The 22,836-nt window shown below is 36.9% G+C and overlaps 2 protein-coding genes across 2 annotated transcripts in view; both read right to left on the bottom strand.

The window, feature by feature from the left end:
- Positions 1 to 22,836, bottom strand: part of LOC113838058 (mothers against decapentaplegic homolog 1-like) — a 450,092-nt gene that overhangs the window by 107,930 nt on the left and 319,326 nt on the right. The window lies entirely within an intron of this gene.
- On the bottom strand, positions 13,530 to 16,431 carry LOC113838036 (zinc finger protein 431-like). Its single transcript, XM_035453569.1, has 3 exons — positions 16,325 to 16,431; positions 16,067 to 16,127; positions 13,530 to 14,961 (listed from the first exon to the last, which is right to left on the bottom strand). Exons 1-3 carry the CDS (start codon positions 16,428 to 16,430, stop codon positions 13,530 to 13,532), a joined length of 1,599 nt encoding a protein of 532 aa, XP_035309460.1. The 5' UTR covers position 16,431.

Genomic DNA, 22,836 nt, shown 5'->3' with positions numbered 1-22,836 from the left:
CTGGCCTGTTTCCTCCCTTAGAAATCCTTGTTTGATATATGAGAATAAAATACCTATAATTATTAAACTGTCCTTTAAGTAAGAATGACAAGATTAGAGTCAAAATAAAAAACCAAAGAGATAACTGGCAAGTGCTTACACTGTAAACTCCAGATTCCTCAATTGCCAATAGGAGAAAACATTTTGGGTGTGGATAACTGTTTCACCAGACAGGGAGAGTTTGACAAAATGCATTCTGATGTTTCAACATTGTAGAAAGTATCTTGGACTGCCAAATGCATTTCATTCCCATATGATAAAGAAAACAATATCTGTTAGGATAACATAGATAACATTTTGTTTTCTACAATTGTGGATTGAATGTAAATCTGCATCCGAGTGAGGAAATGAAAACTTTTCAAAGCAAGTGCAAGATGAACACGTTTTTAGAGAATCACTGTATAATTTTATTATACATCATGTAAAGCATTTTTTCTCTATCTGCTTTATAACACACAAAATTTTTGAAACAAGTTTATCCCCAGGTTTATGCATCTATTTGGATGTGTGAGAGAATATATTCCATGAGTACATAGGTTACACACCAGAGAAGAGTGTGTCAGTTTCTGTGTATTTGGAGTCACAGGTGGTATGAGCCTCCCAATTTGAGTGTTGTTAGCCGGTTTCAATTCACCTCCAAACTGAATACTTGTTAAGTGACCTGGACAGCCCTCATAGTACTTTTTATCTGATAAGCTACATGTCTTTTACATATTAACTGTGATAACAACAGCAGCAAAAACAACCTAAATAATAAGGAAGACTAAATATATTATTCTTGAGAAATTGATGCATTAGTAATCAGATGTACAGTATGCAGGCATGACATTACCCACCACCCACAAATCCCCTTTAAGCTTGCCCAAATATCACAGACTGCATACTCCACACCAATCCTCCACACCCTACCCATGGTCCATCACTGTTTAAAAACTTTGGAAGAATATGCACACTTTACCAGAGGCTAGACTGGATCTATGAAGTCCACATAAGACATAGTCCACACAATAACACTCCTGAAATCCTGCCCAACACCCTCAGAATGTACTCACTCCTCTGGACTCCATACTAGTTCACCCAGACTTTGGTATCTTTATTGGAGGCCAGAAAAGTAATCAGGACCAAAGACAGACACTGCACACCACCCAACATCACTGCTTTAATCCTGCCCAGCATCCTCAGAATGAACTCACTACCCTGGACCCTACACTAGTTCTCCCAGACTGCAGCATCTGTATTGGAGGCCAGAGTTTTCTTCTGGACAAAAAGACAGACCCTGCCCACCATACAGTAAACCACTTTTATCTGATTCAACAACCTTAGACTGCACCTCCTCCCTCGAGACCCATGTTGCAGCCTACTACTTCTGGAAATGTTTAGCTATTTGAAAGATACACCAGTTTCAAGGAACCACAGGCAATACACTCTCTAAAGAACACCCAGCAGCACCGTGCAGGCTGTTCATTTGGTGGCAAACTCAGCCCCACAGCTCTGGAGGGAGGTGAAGCTGCCCTAGGAACCTCATGGAAGATACTGTTCCACATAAACTAAACACATGTACATCTGCAACAAAATCCCAGACTGGCCCTCAGTGCCCCACCCTCAAACCATGGCTGTATATCTTCATCTACTAATTTGGAAGGCTTCTGCTATACAAGAGGCCAGGCCAGATATAGGAATTCCCAATTCAAATCTTTGGAAGTATTCAGTCTTACTGGATCACAGACACAATCTAAGGTCCCTAGCCATGGCAGCTGCACTGGAGGCCATGCTTCTATTAGGGAAACAAGAGACCAAACGAGATATAAGGTCCCCAGTCTGTACTCTTTTTTTTCTAGCCTCCATATCCTGGTCTACAACTTTTGAAAAGGAATTTGACATTCGAAAATGCCTGGCCAATTCTAAGGATCCCTATTTCCAAGAAACCCAGAGGGGACACATTAATGAACCAGAAGACCATTAATCACCAGAACTCCTGGTCATTTATTTCAGAAAAACAGAGATGAAAGAAAAACCAAAGAAAAATCACCCATCTCACAAAGACAAATACAGGAATCAACACCTGGCAATAATATCACCCAGAATCCAGATGGCAATGATAGGGTATGAACACCATTAATATTAGGAAATGCAATATGAAATTAGTAGAGCTTAGCTATTCTATAACCTGAACAATCCAACAAAACTGAAGCATAAGGAAATGACCTTAAGAAATAATTTATTAAGATGACAGAGACCTTTAAAGAGAACATGTACAAACCCTATAAAGAAATTCAGCAAAAGACATAAAACTGGAAGAAATCAATAATTTCCTAAAAGAAAATCAAGACAAAGCAAACAAACATTTTAAGATATGAAACGAAAACAAAATCAATAAAGAAAACACAGATGGAGGGAATCCTGGAAATTGAAAATCTTGGTAAGTCTACAGGAATTACAGACTCAAGCAAGACTAACAGAATACAAGATATGGAGGGGTGCATCCCAGGCAATGAAGAGACAATAGAGAAAATGAATTCAGGCAAAGAAACTGTTAAATCTGAAAAATTCTTACCACAAAGTATCCAGGAAAAAGGAAGCTATCAAACATACGTGCAATAGAAATAGAAAAATGGGGAGAGTCAGGTGGTAGTGGTGCATGCCTTTAATTCCAGCACTCAAGAGGCAGAGGAAGGTGCATCTCTGTGTGTTTGAGAGCAGACTTGTCTACAGAGTGAGTCCCAACCTAAATAAGGACATGCCTTTAAAAGTACATGAAGCTTACATAAAACCAAGTAGATTGGATTAGAAAAGAAAATCTACTAACCATATAATATCCAAACACTGAACACTCAGAACAAAAAAATATTAATAGCAACAAGGGGGGAAGGCAAGTAAATTATTAAATAAGACTTATTTGTATCACATCTGACCTCTCATCACAGTCCCTAGAATACAAAAAGGCTTGGAATGATGTCTTGCAGAATCCAAGACACCACAAATGTCAGCCAAGACTAGTATATCCAGCAAAACTGTCATGACTAAGTCAAGTGTAAACATTATCTATACACAAGCCAAGCCCTACAGAAGGTATTGGAATGAAAACTCCAGCTTCTCAAAGTTAACTACACTCATAAATGCCCAGGCAATAGCTAAGCCCACACCAGCAAAACCCAAACAAAGGAAACACACAGAAACACTACAACAACCAACAAAATAACAGGAATTAGAGATCACAGATCAATTATATCCCTCACTATCAATGGACTCCATTCACTAATAAAGACACAGGTTAACAAATTAGAAACAAAACAGGATCCAACATTCTCCTGTGTACAAGAAACATACCTCATTATCCAAGATAGAGATACCTCAGATTAAAGAGATAGAAAAAGATTTTCCAAAGAAATGGTACCAAGAAGCAACCAGGTGTTGCCCTACTAATACTCAACAATGAGATTTCCAACAAAATTAATAAAAAATGAGATATGCTTTTCATAGTCATCAATTAAGAATCTACCAAGGTATGTCTCAGTCCTGAACATTTTTACCCTAAATGTAAGGGTACCCACATTTGTAAAAAACATTCCTACACCTTAAATCATTCCTTGAGTCCCACACAATAATAGTGAAGACTTCAATAACCTGCTCTCACCAATGGACTGTTCATCCAGCCAGAAACTTAACAGATAAATAATTGAACTAACAGACATTATGACTCAAATGTACCTAAAATATATCTACAGAAAATTTCACCCAAACCCAGAGCAACTCTCTCCTGAGTTATACTGGGTAAGTAAGAAATTAAAAGTTAAAAACTTCATAGAATTCAATGAATATGATGCAAGACATACCCAAAATTTTGGGACACTATGAAAGCTGTGCTAAGAAGAAAGTTCATAACACTGTGGGCCTCAAAAAATTGTAGCGATCCCAACAGCACACTTGAAAAGTCTGCAACAAAAAAAAGCAGACACACATAAGATGAGTAATTGGCGGGAAGTAATTAAACTGAGGTCTGGAATCAATGATATAGAAACAAAGATATCACTACAAATATGTGATTCTTTTAGAAACTCAACAACATAAATAAATCCTTATCCAAACTAACTTGCAGGCAGAGAGATAATACCCAAAGCAACAAAATCAGAAACAAAAAGTGTACATAACAACAGCCTTGAAGGAAATGCAGAGATAATAGCAGATTTGCCTCTCATGTGTATAACAACTCTTGCTACAAAAAGTTTGTCATTTAGTCATTCTTCTCCAATTACCAACTAAATGAATGTTAGGAAAACCTTCTGAATGTGATTCCTTTTACTAGTTTCTATGTTCTTTCTGTCTTTCATTTTCTGTAGTTACCTGTATAATATATGCATTGGCTGGGGCTCTTACTTCCATCTGACAAATTAGAGTGGTTTAAAGATAAAATTTAGAAAATCAGTTGGGAGAAAGAAGTGGGTTGCCATAGCCTAATCTACAATATGCAGCTTCAAGACTAATAAAATTCTGACTGTGAGAATCCTTTATAAGTGTATAATCTTTTAACCACTGCTATTATCTTCATTCATTTAGCACTATGTTATTTGAGATCCCAAAATTGTCCTCATCAAGTAAAAATATAGGTAATTTTCATACTTATGTCTCAATGAATATAATTTCCATGAGCATAAGGTTTCTGATATTTATTTTTGTTTTTTTTTTGAGACAGAGTTTCTTCTTATTGCTTTGGAGGTTGTCCTGGAACTTGCTCTATAGACTATTCTGGCCTACAACTCACAGAGATCCTCCTGCCTCTGCCTCCCAAGTGCTGGGATTAAAGGTGTGTGCCACCAACACCAGGCTTCTGATAATTCTTGATACTAAATTTAAATGTACAGGAAATATACTGAGGAGATTGCTGGGATCCATTGAAATTCTGTCAATTTATGATAACTTGATCTACTTTAGACACACGTGAAAACATGGGTAGAAAGGGAATGTCAGGAGAACATGATTTACTTATTTGTTTTTAGTAATGGGATTGATTGGATGTAGGTAATATGTCCAAATTAATAGGAATCCATACATTAAATATGTGCAAGTTTTTATCAACTCTTACAAGGAACATGGCTTTAACTAAATACAGTTGATATCTGTCAGAAAATCCCAACCTACTGCTATCAGAGATTATTTTGAATGTCACTCCAAAATCCCATCTCACATTCAGATTAATTGTTCAATTCTGGAGCAAGTTTTACTCTCACACTGTTTCCCAATCAAATTATAAATTATATCACTTATGTGAACTTAACAATGTATTCTGTGTCTCTAAACAATACTCCTGTCCTCTTTCTATTTATTTATACATTATATCAAATCAGTTTCAGTTACACATATTTACTGTAGTTTGCTAAACAATAATTACATAGAATAGTGTCTTTTGCCCTTTAATACATTTGCAAAGAACAGTATTAAATTATGTATTTTTAACAACAACAACAAAATGCTGTTGGGTATATTTGCAGAATAAATTACATATCTGGAAATTCCAGATACAAAATTCTCAACAAATTATAATAGGAAAGCTGATTCAAAATGTATGTGCCCTGTAGAAAAACACAGAATTCTCAATAGGATTAAAAAAAATATGGTACAAATAATGCAACTCTTGTACGTATCACAAATACACAACGAATAATGTGCACAGTATTTGTGAAAAAAATGGTAGGAGAGATTAATATTATTATTGGATTGTGGCACTAGATGTGGAATCTGCCTATGCAGCTACCCAGTACCATAAACAGCAAAGGAACTTCTGCAGCTCAGAAATTCTATTTTTTTCACTAAAAATATTTCTCTGAATTAAGACAATGTGGCTGGTGGAAGAGGAAAGTTAACGAATTCTAATCAAGTATTTCTGAAGGATTTCCCCTATTTTCTACTTTCTACAAGATTCTAAACTATCTGTAGAACTGAGCACAAAAAGTGAATGTGGAATGAAACTTTGAGTATTTCTGCAAACCAGGCCTTTAGTTTTCTAATCTGTCTTGGTAGTGCACAACAAAAGCAATGCCTGTGTCTTTACACAGGACAGTGATATTATAAATACCACAAGTCCCATAGCCAGGCATACAAAATCTCCATGATCATAGTGAATACACACTCAAGAGATGTTTACAGGAAAGGGCCACTGCCCAGATGAAGACATACTGCCCAGGAGAACACATGAACTCACAGAATCAGGCTGTCTCATGATCCATTGAACTCCTAGCAGATCTGACAGTTCAGCTACCTCACTCACCATGGCATGGCTTATGGTAACCCACATGGCTCATTATAGATGCATTAGAGAAGCACACTACCCTACTAGATGTGCAGGGATCAAATGACTAAGGTGACACTGGTCATCACAGCTCTGACCTTCAAAGCTAGGGGTTCACAGGGCTCTAGTCTGGGAAATATGTATCTTAGTAAATCTCTTCCATTCCTGGACAGCAGGAAATATATTCCTAATGACCTGGAAGCAATAGGATATAATTGTTTTTAAAAAGATAAACATAATTAAAAGGCCACAAGTGTATGCATATTCTTTAAGAAGAAGAAAACAGGACTGTATAGATGTCTCAGCAGTTAAGAGCACTGACTGGTTTTCCAGAGGTCCTGATTTTCCAGATGTCCTGATTTCAATTCCCAGCAACTACATGGTGGCTCAAAATCACCTTGAATGAGATCTGGTGCCCTCTGCTCACATGCAGGCAGAAGACTATGTACATAATAAATAAATGAAATCTGAAATCTAGAAGAAGAAGAAGAAGAAGAAGAAGAAGAAGAAGAAGAAGAAGAGAGACAGGTGTTCCTGGTACATGACTTCCATCCTAGCACTGAGGAGTGAGAGGAGGCAGGTGAATGTTTGTGATTCTGAGGCCAACCTGGCCCACAGGGTGAGTTCCAGGACATCCTGCAAAGCTACATGGAAACCCTGTCTCGATGCCCCCAAAATGAGAAAACAGTTCCCTGGTAGAGGAAATTGCATGAATAATATATTATTTTACCATGTCACTATGTGCAAGGCTAGCTGAGAAGATCTGTGACACAACACACAAAGCTAAGGCTGATGAATATAATCATGAAAAGCAATATTGAATATATCTACAAAGGAGAGCTTCCTTGTTGGAAATTCAATTTTCACTGGCTGAAGCTAACTTTCCAAAATTGAATACCCAAATCTGGGCGACATTCACTCACATTATGTGGATCAATACATGCTGGGAAATTACAAAATCAGTTTTTCTGTCACAATCAATTGCTATTAATTGCTATTTCATAATGGTCACCCAAGCTGTTGTTTCTCTGCCCTGTTTCCCACTACAGCATAGACAATAAATTATCCCTCCTATTCTGGTCTAAAAGTAGAAGCCATGCTCCACACACAAATAATTTTCCTGTTACTGAGATGGACAGTTGACTTCATGACTGAAATTTGTAATTTTAAAACTCACTGGTGGTTGAATTTTTAATGAATGATGTTTTTGGCTTAAACATAAGGACAAAGATATTGTCCTGGGAGGGGCGGCAATGAAGTGGGATGAAGGCTACCTGATCCAACATAAGAAAGTTTGTCTTAGAAACATTTTCTACAAGGCTGCAGGTACTGCTCTTCTAGAATTAATATGGCTTTTTGTGGATCAATCATTCTAAACCATTAAATGTTTAATAAACACAAATCCTTTCATTAACAGCATGTATCTAGTGGTGGTGAATGTTAAAGGAGGAGCCATCCTGGCAAAGATTTTGCATTCCACACAAGGTGTTGTAATTTAAGTAAAGCAGTGCTCAAAAGAAAGATGCCATCTGACAGGGTTCAAACAGAGTTGTTTTTTTTTAATTAGGAAAAGGGATCATAAAAAGGGGAAACAGAGGGGAGGGTACAGCCTTCACGGACAGAGCAACAGGAGAGAGGAAAGGGGGGCAGAGATACAGAGAGAGAGAGAGACAGAGAGAGAGAGAGAGAGAGAGAGAGAGAGAGAGAGAGAGAGAGAGATACAGGTAGGGAGAGAAACAGAGAGCAGGATGGGATTTGGGCAGGGCACATTTTCTTGCTTCTTTTTTTATTAATTCAAATTAGAAACAAACATGCTTCACATGTCAATCATTCTCCCTCTCCCTCCCCTACCCATCCCTCTTCCTTTCCCCCACCTACCCCCAGCCTATCCACTTTCCACTCCCCAGGCAGGGTAGGACCCTCAATGGGGGCTCCCCAAATTCCACCATGGCATCCTGGGCCAGGCCTAACCCCCTAGGTGTACAGGCCGAGAGTGCATCCCTTCATGTGGGATGGGCTCTCAAAGTCCCTTCTTACACCTCAGAAAATCCTAATCCACTATCAGGGGCCCCCTAGAGTGTGGAGACCTCCTAAATGACATTCATGTTCAGGGGTCTGGATCAGTCCTGTGAGGGCCTGCCAGACAGGTCTGGGGTCCATGTGCTGCCCCTTGTAGAGGCCAGATGTTTCTGTGGGTTTCACCAGCCTGGTACTGACCCCTTTGATCTTCATTCCTCCCTCTCTGCTACTAAGTTCCAGAGTTCAGTTCAGTGTATATCTATGGGTGTCAGGGCAGGGAACTTTTAAAAGGGACATAGTGAAAATAAAGAGGTGGTCCTCTTAGTGGCTGCAGCTGTTCCTGTGAGAACCCCAAGGATAGGCCAGTACAGACAGCCGAATACTAATATCTGCCATCCTTAAGTCTCATTTAGCTTTGGCCTGAGGTTATGCTTTGTAAAATATAAATAGGGATAGAAGATTGTAAATCTAACCATTTTGGCTCATGGAGATTTACAGAGCAAAACTTCTATCAGATTATACCTTATGATCTAAATAGAAATATATCATAAAGCAAAACGAATTAGACTATGTTATATGCTGTAAAAGATACATTTAAAATATATGTCAGTGCCACAATCCTCATACAAAAAAGCACATTGAACTCAATTTTATTTAAAAAATGGGAAACACTTATGCACAGTCTGTCTGATATTCTTAAATGAATAGCTATTCTGAGCTATTCTTTCCTCAGATTATGGATTATTTTCCTCTAAGGCCACATCTGCTTCTATGAATGACCAGAAAGAATTTTATTTTTAATCTTTTGTTCATGTATATGTGTGCTTACCTATTTTTGGATGTGTGCATTACCTGCAGAGGCAGGAAGAGGGAATAAGTTCACTTGGAACTGAAGTTACAGGAAATGGAGAGAAACCAGTGTTCATAGTAATATAACCTCTTTCCAATGCAACAATACCCAATGCTCTTAATTTCTAAGCTCACACTCTATCCACATTTTTATTTAACATTTATTGTTATATATTTTATTTAAATTACATTGTATCTGTTTCCCTCTTTTTCCCAATTTTTTCTATTCTTCTTTGTGTTAAGTATGTGTGAATTAAGTATGTATAAATGTTTGAATAAAGTCTGCTGAGTCAATTTCTGTTTGTTGTGTGTTATGTTTTCAGAATTGAACATGCTGTTTTGGACAGAAAACTTGTGAGATGATACCTGCCTGATACTATTTGGAACAGTGGTGAAGACATAAGGTAATTAATCCATCCTTGGGTCATAACTGGTTTGGATAGAAGACAAGAGATCCGCACAGCTAAGTAATATACTTAAGGCATATACTAAAAGTTTTCCTGTCTCTAATAGCCTCCCCAAATCCTCAGCTTCTGTCTCTCTAGCAAGATGGTCAGATAAGTCATAAATATTGCTTCAGTAGAGCGATTCTCATCTCCAGGAATCAGTCTTTTCCTACAGTGAAATTCCCAGGGAATTTAGAATTTCATGGTATCTACTCTTTCACTAGATGTTAATCAAAGGGAGCAATATAAATGCCACTTAGAATAACCTTATTCCTGTGAATAGGTACCAGGGATTGCTGTGGTGGAGACTGAGGAGCATTATGGTCCCAGTGGGGACTGCGGGTAATGTCACTGACAACTGCATGAGTTGCCAAAACATTAAAGAATGGAAGAACTGGAGTAGGCTGACCCAACACAGCTGAATGGAAACAGAGTACAGTTTATGCCAGCTTGTCCTCAGTTACAAATGAAGAATGCTCTCAGGCATTTGATCCTTGTGCTTCCAAACCCCAAGCTCCCTATCTAAAATTTCTTCCAATCTCCACAAGTCTTTGTAAATATCTTCTGGTCTAAGCCTTAGAATTCAAGTCTCAGGAACTTCTCTCAATCTCATGTCATCATTAGTCACCACAATTGAGAGCTCAACAGGTATCAGGGAAGCAGAATATGAGCCCATTCAGACAAGTCAGACTTCATGTCTGCAAGTTTGTGTTCTATCCTCATAGGATGTATAAAATCAAGCAGGGGTACATCTCACATGTTAGCTTGTGGGCTCCCATTGATGCCTATTTACCATATGGGAGAGAAATTCATTCTTGTGGCTTTGGTTAGTCAACCATTTCTTAAAGACTTATGATCAGTTTCTTTGTTGATCACTTATTTTGTACTTTTGCCTAATTTTTTGGAGATGTGAACCTGGAGAATTTCATAAGCACCAGATCTCAGGTAGTTTCTGATACAATCAATCATATATTTATTCTGCGACATCAGGGCTGAGATAATGATGAAGTTAGATCACCCAATCACACTTATTACTATTAATCACATATACATGTGGACGACTAGAAAGCTTAGTATTTACAACACTGGCTGCTCATCCACAAGGTCAGGTTTTGATTCCCAGAACCAATATCTCCACCAGATAAAAGAAAACACTCTTTTGAATACACACATTAGAAATTTAATATTTCTTATATTATCTTCTATTATATATATATATATACATATATATATATATATATATATTTCTTACATATCTTCTATTAAGCAGTTTACAAAAGCATTGCTAAATTATGTTAAAAAACAGCACATATTGGGAATGTATCATCTATAATTGGATTTGTACTCAGGAGGCAGACACATGAGTATCATGAGTTCAAATGTACCCATCATCATTTCTTGCATCCAAGGCAGGCTTAATACTACAAAACAAAATCTGAAGGGTATTTGAGAAATATGGAAAACATAACCAGGAATAACAAACCACCACTTCAAAAAAAGATAATTCCTTATTTGAAAAGGATCATCACACACTGCCTATATTTTAAAAAAAGACCTATTAATATGATGCAGTTAACAATCTATACATTGTAGCAGAAAAATACCTATCACTAAGTAAATATCCAAAATGAACAAAAGCCACAGAAAGAATATAAGGACAACAAATAGACTTCACTGAATTGATTGCTACACATACAGTACACTTTAGCATGTACCTCAAATATTTCAAAATACAACTCAAAATGCAGTGATCAGCGAAATCAATTCCCACTCTCTGTTTCTTGTCAAACATTAAGAATGCAAAATCGTAGACCCCTGCTTTAGATGACATGCACCTTTCATGATGATCCTTCATCCATCTTTAACCAAAGGACATATCAAATGTTGTATAAGGTGGTAAATATATTGTAACACAGCAAGAGAGAAAATAATAAAAAAAACCATGCATTTTAGAACTAAATTAGTTATTCCACGTACTTGAAGAGAAGCATGAATCCAAAAGTGATAAACATCATTTAAAATCTTTGTTCAAGGGTCACAGGGGTGGGGCTAGACTCTATTCCAAAGGATTCAATAGACTCTGATGACACCCTATGGAAGGCCTCACCATCTTGGGAGGCAGAAGAGATATATGATAGGTAGGATTTTTAGTTGTGCGGATGGTAGGTTAGGACGGGAGGACGTGGGAAACGGGATTGTCATGTAAAACAACCTTGTTTCTAATTCAAATAAAAATCTGCAAAAAAATAAAATAACGACTTTTTGCAAGTGTTACAGGTATGGAAAGAAAGGTTTCCCAACTGTCATAAGTCAGTCTATACCTACAGCTATGATGGAAAGATGTCAAGGATACCTGCAGCTCTGGAGAGAAAGGTATCCTGACTGTTGGGAAGTCATGCTATTCCTGAAACTTTGCAGGCAATATTTCCTGGATATCTAAGGCCCTGAAGAAAAATGTAACCTAAGTGTCCAATGTCAGGTACATTTTCTTCTGTGAAGGCAAGGTAACCTGGAATCACACACATGTGAGAAAAAGGTATCCTGACTGTAAGGAAGTCAGGTTACTCATGAAGTAATTTGTGTTACAGTGGGGAGTGTTCTCCGTACCGGATGAAGCATTCCTGCTTCTCTCAGAGAGAGAGAATTGTTAAAACAGATTTGCTCCACTCTGCTAAGAGAGTTTACCACCAGATGTGTCCATTGCCTCTCTCCCTCTCTCCACTAGGGCGTTTCCAAGTAATGATACCCATTTCTTCTAAGCTGTTGCCCAAATTGTCACTTCATTGCTTCATGCAACTATGAGGGAAACAGCTCCAGAAATGTAGCAGTCTGCTACAGCACAAGTGAAAATATTTTTCTTCTGCTTCTCTGCTCCACTTCACTTTGGAGTTTTATTTTCCCTTTGCCAAAGAAGTTCTTAAGTGTATATCATTGAACAGAATAATTTGGGAGTGAGGAATCCAGGAAAATGGCAGCCACTACGAGTGTGGAAAATGTCAGCTGATAACTGAACAAGCATAGGCTTTATATATGTCTTCTTAGGAGGATAGGTTATTTTCAGGGAAAAATTTTCAGCCTGTTAATTGGAAAAATTTCAATCACCAAGATTGAAAATCCTTTGAGATTGACTGGATTCCTGCTTGGGGATTGGTTGATTTTGAGCTCAGGTATTGGTTGGATTTTTCGCCAGCTCCTCAGGGATACAGTTTGTTTCTTTGCCTTTGGTTTCAGGGCCAAAGTGTGTTTCTTTCATTGGCTCTTTTTTAACCATTTTGCTCTTATTTCGGAGTGTGTTTCTTAGGCTAAGGTTTCAGGGACACATCTTGTTTCTTTCACTGGATCTGCTTCCTGGGTCAGGGTGTGTTTATTTTCTGGCCCTTTTACACTACACATAAGGTTTCATAAGTTTATAAATTCCTTTTTTCCATGAGTGTGCTGGACCAACAATATAAAAATGGACATCACAATGCTTGAATATATTGTTGTCACTATCAATTTTCTTCTTCAAAATAATTACTATTGTATAACTGATTGGGAGTGTGATGGCTAAAGATCCGACCAAATTCTTGATCATGAGAAGCCCTCATTATCTTTATCAGGTACTGAAAAATGATGGTAACTTGTAAAGGCTTGAACAGATTGATAGTCCACAGTTTTCTCTTTTAAAAGGTGTAAAATTAAACCAAACTGACTGCATTTATATTTTCAATGCTTAATGGTTTTTGTAATGATTCAAAAAACTCCTGATACACACAAAAGCTTTACCTTACTGATTACATTAAAACACTTTGTCACAAGTATGTATTCTTTTATGTGTTTGAAGAATAATTTGACTTGCAAATGCCTTTCCACACTGATTACATTCATAGGGTTTCTTTCTGGTATGTGTTGGTTCATGCATTTGAAGATGACTGCTGAGCAAATGCTTTACCACACTGATTATATTCATAGGGTTTCTCTCCAGTATGAATTATTTTATGTCTTTGAAGATGACTAGGCTGTGCAAATGCTTTACCACACCAATTACATTCATAAGGTTTCTCTCCACTATGTGTTCTTTTATGGCATTTAAGATGACTGTGACACATGAAGGCTTTACCACACTGAGTACATTCATAGGGTTTCTCTCCAGTATGTGTTCTTTTATGCACATGAAGGCCACTGGAATCAGCAAAGCCTTTACCACAGTAATTGCATTCATATGGTTTCTCCCCAGTATGTCTTCTTTTGTGTCTTTGAAGATGACTGTGCTGTGCAAAAGCTTTACCACACTGATTACATTCATAGGGTTTCTCTCCACTATGTGTTCTTTTATGCACACGAAGGGAACTGAGATCAGCAAAGGCTTTACCACACTGATTACATTCATAGGGTTTCTCTCCTGTATGTGTTATTTTATGGCTTTGAAGATGACTGTGACACATGAAAGCTTTACCACACTGAGTACATTCATAGGGTTTCTCTCCAGTATGTATTCTTTTATGTCTTTGAAGATGACTGTGCTGTGCAAAAGCTTTACCACACTGATTACATTCATAGGGTTTCTCTCCAGTATGTGTTCTTTTATGTCTTTGAAGGTGATTGTGAAACATGAAGGCTTTACCACACTGATTACATTCATAGGGTTTCTCTCCAGTATGTGTTATTTTATGTCTTTGAATATGACTGTGCTGAGTAAAGGTTTTCCCACATTGGCTACATTCATAGGGTTTCTCTCCAGTATCTGTTATTTTATGTCTTTGAAGATGAATGTGCTGAGCAAAGGCTTTACCACACTGATTACATTCATAGGGTTTCTCTCCAGTATGTGTTCTTTTATGTACATGAAGGGTGCTTGGATCAGCAAAGCCTTTACCACAATGATTGCATTCATATGGTTTCTCCCCAGTATGTGTTATTTTGTGCCTTAGAAGACAGCTGTGATATGTAAAGGCTTTACCACACTGATTACATTCATAGGGTTTCTCTCCAGTATGTGTTCTTTTATGCACATGAAGAGAACTAGGATCAGCAAAGCCTTTATCACATTGCATACATTCATGGGGTTTCTCTCCAGTATGTGTTCTTTTACAGCCTTCAATTTGAATGTGCTTAGCAAAGACTTTACCACATTGAATACTTTCATAGGTTTTCTCCCCAGTATGTGTTCTTTTATGTTTTTGAAAATTACTGTGTGTATCTAAGACTTTACAACAGTGAATACATTCATAGTGTTTCTCTCCAGTGTATGTTTTTTTATGGCTTTGAAGATTACTGTTATATGCAAAGGCTTTAACATATTCTGTATATACAGAAGACTTCTCTCCAATTTGGTTGGTTTCATGCCTGAAAGGAAAATGGGCATATGTAAATGCTTTACCATATTCAACATGATGTTGAATCTTGGTGCCTGTTTGAATTATTATCACAATTTTTTTCAATTGTAAAGAAGAATCAGATATTACAATCTTATCACTGTGTATACACTCAACTTTTCCCCCACTTTAAGGATTTCTTTGTGTCTTTGAAGATACTTGTGAAGGTTTAATCTTTTATTTTATGGTTCTCATTTTCAGAACCTTTTTCTACAGGAGATTTTTCACATATGGAAGAGAACTGGAAAAATTCAGAGCTTTATCACACTGTATATTTTAATTTCCCTACACTTTGAGTCATACAATATTTGATAATAAACTAGAACAAACAGAAATATTTACACAGTCATAGAGACATAGGGCTTTTCTACAGAGTGAGCTTGGTGTTTTGTCAATGAAATTGGAACACAAATTACTTGTACACGTGAATCAAATTCCACAAGTATGCTCAAAATGGGGACTACTACATGACTTTGAAATATTCTGCAATAGAGGTATACAATGTTCTATGTATACCATTGCTGATATGGCTTGTATCATGCCTAATACATGATATACCTAATAATGTAAAGATTACAAAAAAGAGTCTTTCTCATTTAATTCAGTTTGACTTTCTGTTCCTTATAGACATGTATTAGCGATTTTAAGATTTCCCTGCAATAACTGCCCCTTGACTGCTGACAATTATTGCCCCTGTCACTAAACTCACAAAAGTAACAAGTACATGAATAAAACTATCTTTTCTGTGCAGTATTTGCCTAATGGAATGTTTGGAGATATGCTTATCACATCAACCATGTATATATCTTTAGTAATACGGGTCGTATTAGCATAGCTCTCATGGTGTAATGATTCAACTAGGAGTTTCTTTTAAGTCATTGTTTCCTTGTCTCCTTTCTTAAAATATTGTCTTGCAAATACACTTCACCTACATGAAATTGTGTTATATGGTCTTCTGAGAATTTAATAATCACCAATGCAATTTAAGCTGTTACATTATTTTTTCTGTTTCAAACTTCAGGGAACATTTTAATTTCTTCAGAGACACATTTCTATGAGTTGAAAATGAAAATTACCTTTCATGTCTTTTAGAACTTGCACCATGTTCTTCAATAGTATGGTCTTCCCAAATGTAACCTAAAAATTAGTGAAAGAAAATGGATGTTATATTATTGAAAAATGTGCAAAAATTATTTTACTGTATTCAGTGAACTTTAGAACTTTGATTTATTTACCATATTCTTCTTCTATCTCAATCAAATTAAAGAAGAACACCAATAACCAAGGAACAGCTGTCCTATAATTTTTAAATGGGAAGGAAAATTAGCTCTTACCTATATCATTGAGGTTCTTGTAGGTCTCCAGCATCACATCTTTGTAGAGATTCTTCTGAGAAGTATCCAGCAAAGTCCACTCTTCACAAGTGAAGTCAATATGCATATCATCATAGGTCAGGACATTCTAAAATATCACATCCATGTGTTGAACTGAATGCATGATACTGATAATATCGTAAATGTATATTTCTGTAGAACATTATTTTAAAGTGTATTAATTTTATGCTATAAAATATTTGTTTAATGAAGTACCTATATGTTGCTTTTGTTTATGTTGTATTATTTTAATTCTATGAAGATGTGATTCTTGGCCTGAATACAACACCTGATGTTCTGATGAAGAGGTGTTTATCCAACAGTGAATTAGGAGAAAGGATAGGCTGTGGTATCAGGAAGAAAGCATGCATAGAAGAATAAATCTAGAAGCAATGATGAAGGAGCAGGAGAAGAAGAGGTGGTTGGTAAGGGTCAGCTAACCAGCAACTCAGCAAGTCATGAAGTTTGAAGGAAAGTAAGATATACATAAATGGAGAAAGGTAAAAGTCCAGAGCAAAAGGCAATTGGGATCATTTAAGTTAAGAAAAATTGGCTAGATATAAGCCAAGTACAGGACATGCCTCTTTATATCAATTTATGACCTGGGAAGTGCCTTCACCAAAAGGTCAATAACTAAAATGCTAAAGGAGTAATACACTAAGCAAATCTTTTGTACCCAACATGGGGCCATATTTCTATGTAAGGACTGAGAAAGCTGAAAAAATTGTCTCATTAATGAGTTTCTGCCTACTGTTGATCGCTTGAACAGCCAAAACCCTAAGTAGTAATGATGACAACAGTTAAAATGATTGTCACAGCACAATCATGGGAGTTCTAGAGCTCTATGAAGTCAGTGTGTAGTTCTTGTTGACCTACCTCTGACTGGGTTGTGAGTTTTAGACTTTGCTTTCACGAACTCACAAGCAGACATAGACAACTGACAGAGCATGAAGAAGATCCATGTGTAGCTTAGCTGTCTAATGTTTGCTTTGTCAGTAAAAAGGTTAAGATTCATAGAGTAAAATAGGTCCAGATATAAATGGAATTGAAAGAGGGACTGTTGATGTAAAGGAGTCCATATACTTTATGAATGGCTTAACTATTAAAAAGCCAAAAATCTTGTCAAATGAAAATAAAAAATGCTTTGTAGAAGCAATTTTGCTTTTGTTTCCCCAGGAAACAAGAGACCATAGATTTGTTCCAGGTTGACATAGATATGTGTTGAACATGGGAGACCATTGAGACTTGACAGACAATATATATCAAGTAAAGTGTCTGATGGTCTTCACAGGACTTGACTATGATCTCAAATTTTCTCAGGGACCGCTAAAGGTTGCCTTCATCCACAAAAATCAGGAAGCATCTGGAGAACACAACTTCTACATTCCCAAAAGTTGGGGGCCAGGAGTCTTTTGATTATTTATTGAGTTGTGTATGAATGTTATGTTTAGGGAAATACAGAAATGAAAAAAGGGTAGATTATTGATTATACTATAACATAAAATAATTATTAATCTCAAATATTTTGTATATTAATAGAAATTTAACTTAATTTCTGCTAAAACACACTGTGTATATGTTTCTACACTTCCTTAAAGAATTTTTGTATATTGATACAAATTTAAGTTTGTTGTTAAAACATATTGTATTTGTTTCCACTCATGTTTTTTTCAAGTGCTAAAATGAATTGCTAATTTTATTTTAGCTATTTCATCCATAAGGATAATTGATGGCTATCTCTGAGAAAAATATATATTCCAGTCTGAACTGCAACAAAGTAATGATTTCTCAGTTTCCTGCTTTTCAAACAATAATGACCTTAACAATAGTGGCCTGTGAGAATAAAATGGTGAATTTTGGAGTCACGGTGTTGTGTTCCTTCTGCAGAAAAATATTAACAGAGCAGCCCATTCTATGATAGTCATTGGATGCTTCTATATATTGTCACAGAAAATATTTTGTGATATGTGTATCTCCAACTCTTATTGAAAAATCTCATCTTCAAAGACTCAGATTTCTTTAATATGATCTGAACTACTTCAATGAGGTTGTCTTGAAGATTTTTGTTAACTTCTATGTTAACATAGTTGTATGTTAATTAAAGTTCCACTACGCTCTTCAAAGACAGCAGAGTCTGCAAGACAACCCTGAATTTTGAAGAGTATGTGTCTACTCACTTTTATTATTATGCATAACATTGTTTATAGAGGGTATATAAAAAAGTTCATAAAGCTATCTGACAGCTTTAAATAACATTACATATTTATATACTTTTCCTGAAGGTAGACAGCACATTTAAATTACCCACTCAATTGCTGAACATAAAAATTATGTAACCACTACAACTTAATTTTAATTTTAAACATTTATCTGCCTATTTATACATGTGTGTGTATGCACAAGTATGTGTGTGTGTGTGTGTGTGTGTGTGTGTGTGTGTGTGTGTGTGTATTTGTCAATCAGATGACAACACTGAGGAGTCAAGTTTCTCTTTTCCCCAACACGGTACTACAGATTCAAATTAAGGTAGGAAGATATGGGAGCAACTAACTTTATCCACTCATCCATTTCACACAATTTTTAATATTAGCTTGCGAAAAGGGTTAAATTTAACAGAATAAAAGTAACAGGTCACACCAGTGGTTCTCAATCTGGGGTTTAAAAATTACAATAATTAATTAGCAATGAAAATAATTTATGTTTAGGCATCAAAACAACATGCTCTATGAAAATTGCCCATCAGTTTATCCTTACTTTCCATTGCTAAACCAAAACCCCTTCAGTTTAATCCCTCTTTTAGTTAAAAATACTGATAAATTTTCCAAATTATTTTACCTAGTTATTTTTGATTTATTTGTTGTTATGCCCTATTCGCAAGTATCTAAGATATAGACATTAGAATTTGAGCCTTACCCCTATCAGTCCACAAATTTAATGTTTGTGAAGATAATCTCCATTGTGCAGCTTACATTTAGTTGCATTATACACTTCATAATTTAATACAAAATGCATATCTAACATATCTAAGGTTTGAGTAATATGTAAATATAACAAATGCACCCTTTATTTTAATTTACCTCACATTAATTTCACAGCTCTATTTTCCTTTTAAGGATGAGGTCAGAGTCTCCTGTTTATAATCTTTATATGTGTTTTCAATTTCAGGATACGATATTTTCTCATTATCTTCATTTTTCAAACATTAAGGTCTAGATGTCAGCACAGCTGATGTAGTGTGGAAGGTTTGTGATAGAACCTATAGGTGATCAAGAGCGGTTACAAAGAATTTCTGAAGGTAAATTACTTCTTCAGACCTCTAGTCCTGGTGAACATAAGGGTTCTACATTATGATGAATAAGATCTTTTCTGTTTTTAATTTTTTAAATTTAAATTAGAAACATTCTTACATAATATACCAGTGCCAATACCATGCCCCTCCCATCTGCCCTTTTGAAATATCAAACCTCATCCCATCCCTCTTCAGCTCAATAGTAAAGGGGAGGCTTTCCATGGAGGATTATCAATGTCCATCACATCATTTGTGGCAGGGCCTAGTCCCTCCCCATTGTGTCCTGGCTGAGAGTATACACTTCTATAAGGTATGGGCTCCCAATGTCCACTCGTACACTAGAGATAAATACTGTTACACCAATAGAGACCCCATAGACTTCCCAACTCTCCTAGCTGACTCCCACGTTCATCATTCTGTCCTATGCTGGTTCTGAACTCTCAGTCTGAATTCCCCCTTGTTCAGGTCACCTGTTTCATACATTGCTCATCACCCCTCACTCTCTATACCTGGATTTTAGGCATTCAGCTCACTGCTTAGCTGTGGGTGTCTATTTCTTTTTGCATCAGCTGCTTGACGAAGGCTCTAGGATGGCATACGAGGTAGTTATCAATATCATTATAAGGAAAGGGCATTTAGGATATCCTCTTCACTATTGCTTAGAATCTTATTCGGTGTCACCCTTGTATTTCTCTGGACATTTTTCCAATGCCAGAAAACAGAACATGTCACACAGAATGAACATAATAAGGCTTACAGGGGCTCAGAGAAAGTGAAGCAGCTATCATGGGCACTACACCTCACTGTGGCAGGAACTCTGCAAACATGCTTTGGTTGATTGGCTTGGTTTGTTTGTGGGATTCCACCAGTAGCTATTGTGGTGTCTCTGACTCTAATTCCTGCTCTTGGGACACTTCCTTCTACTGAGTTACCATGGTCTGCTCTGTATGGGGGTTTGTGCATAGTCTTATTGCACCTTGTCATGGTATGTTTGGTAGATATTCCTGGGAAGACTTCTCTTTTCTGAAGGGAAACAGAGTAGAAGTGGATTTGGGGAAATAGATATTGGGGAATGGGATGGAAGGAGTAGAGGTACAGGAAGCCATGCATTTTCTCCTCATAACCTGTAACAAACAAAAAAGCTCAAATTTCCAATTTCTCTTCTGATACTCAAGACAATGTCTTGACTGTCACATTTTGTTTAATCAAGAAACTAATTGAGGCTTTCCATTATACCCAGCAACAGGACATTTTCCCATTCAGGTTAAGAGGAATATGGTTGTATTCAAGCCCAAACTCAGGCAGACATCGCTGTCTCATGTGCCTGTCACACCAGCCAGAATAACAGGTAAGGTGGGTCAGCAGCTCATGAAGATTCCACAGTACCTACATTCCCAGACAGAGTCCTCCAATATCTCATTAGCTGCCACCCCTAAAGCCATGTCACCACCAAAAATTGGATTAATATCCTCTGCTCAAGTGCAGTCCACACAAGTCAGAAGAATAGATAGGCAAACTGAAGCAAAGACACCCTTCTGGACCAGAGTTCATGTCAGCAATCCAAAATACTCCTTGGCTCCTCTCCGGTGGATCTTTTCCATTATTTCCATAACCCCCAACACTATTTACAATCAAATTCCCTCCTCATCTCTATATTGTAGCATACAACTTTAAAGGAATCTCTGTGCTCAAGCAAAGAATACACCATCTGCCAGAAGTCCATATGGGCCACCTAACCATAGAACTCTACCAGTCTCTCCATGCCCTCTCAACACTACCAACAGGCTCTCTTTTCCCTTCCATTATTACAGCTTCAAATGTTGGCAGATACTCCCTGTTGGAACAAAGACCACACCTACAGCAAGATTTCCCATCCGCAAATTAGGGTGAGAAGTCCTGTTCAAACATAAGCCCTCAGATAAGAAGATCAGAGAGCAAATAGAAGCCAAGGAAAACGCAACATCCTTCCAACAAAGAAAAATTGAGATATCATCACCTAGACTCGCAATCACCTCAAAGCAAGATAACTGGACAGCAACATAAAAACACAACCAACACACATTATAGCAATAAGTCACTACCAGGTTCCAGAGAATCTACTACAGGCAAGTCATGAATATTCCAACACTGTTGAAGCACAATGAAGACCAACATTATTAAGAAGACAAAAGTCCTTAAAGGTGAAGTGAATTAATCCCTTAAAGAATTCAGGAAAAGGATAATTGAAATATTAGAGAAAATTTTAAATCCCTTAAGGAAAGTTAAAAAAGAAACTAATAAACTGCTGATGAAATGAATGAATCCGTTCAAGATCTGATGCCAAAATAGAAGCAGTAAAACAAAATGACAATTTAGGAACTCGGTATATGAAAATCTATGTAATCCAACATCACCTACCGAGGCAAGCCTCACCAAAATTGTACAAGGCATAAAACAGAGAATTTCAGGCTTGGCAGGAAAACAAAATAAACCTCACTAAATAAATTTCCTACAAATATAGCACTTTTTGGCATGTACCGCAACTATTTCAAAATAGAACCCACAATGCATTGACCTCCAACATCAGTTCCCACTTTCTGCCTCATTCCACGGCTTAAGGATATGAGTTCTTAGACCCCTGATTTAGGTGCCATGCAAATTTTCATGATGCTCCTGTATCACTCTGGAAACAAGGGCCAAATTAAATCATTTATCAGGTGGCATAGATATTATAACAAAACAGAAGAGAAAAATAATACAAAATGATTTATGAAATGGACATCCAGGACATCTGCAACTATATGAAATCATCAAACCTAAGAATGACAGGAATAGAATGAGAATGAACTCAGTTCGAAGTCTCAGAAAGTACTTTCAAAAAATGCATAGTCAAGATTTTTCTCAACTAAAGAAGCATATATGAGAACACAGACAACAGAATCATAGAGGCTCACGAGGTTTTGCACCAGGTTTGATGGGGGTGTCCTTCTGTATACATGCTTCTATTATTGGAGGATGAATAAAACACTGTTTGACCAAAGAGGCAGGAAGATATGCAGGACTAGGAGAGGAGGAGAATTTTGGAAATGGTAGACAGAGAGAGCCCACCTGAGACAGACATGATGTAGCTGCAAATTATCAACAGGTCTGGGCATTCTCCAGTATGCCAAGTTCATGTGGAAATACATAGATTTATAGAAATGCG

The sequence above is a fragment of the Cricetulus griseus genome, unplaced genomic scaffold (genome assembly GCF_003668045.3).
Source record: "Cricetulus griseus strain 17A/GY unplaced genomic scaffold, alternate assembly CriGri-PICRH-1.0 unplaced_scaffold_1, whole genome shotgun sequence".
In the NCBI taxonomy this organism is placed as follows: Eukaryota; Metazoa; Chordata; class Mammalia; order Rodentia; family Cricetidae; genus Cricetulus; species Cricetulus griseus.
Note: the sequence above shows the minus strand (reverse complement) of the source record. Positions and strands in the feature narration are given on the sequence as shown.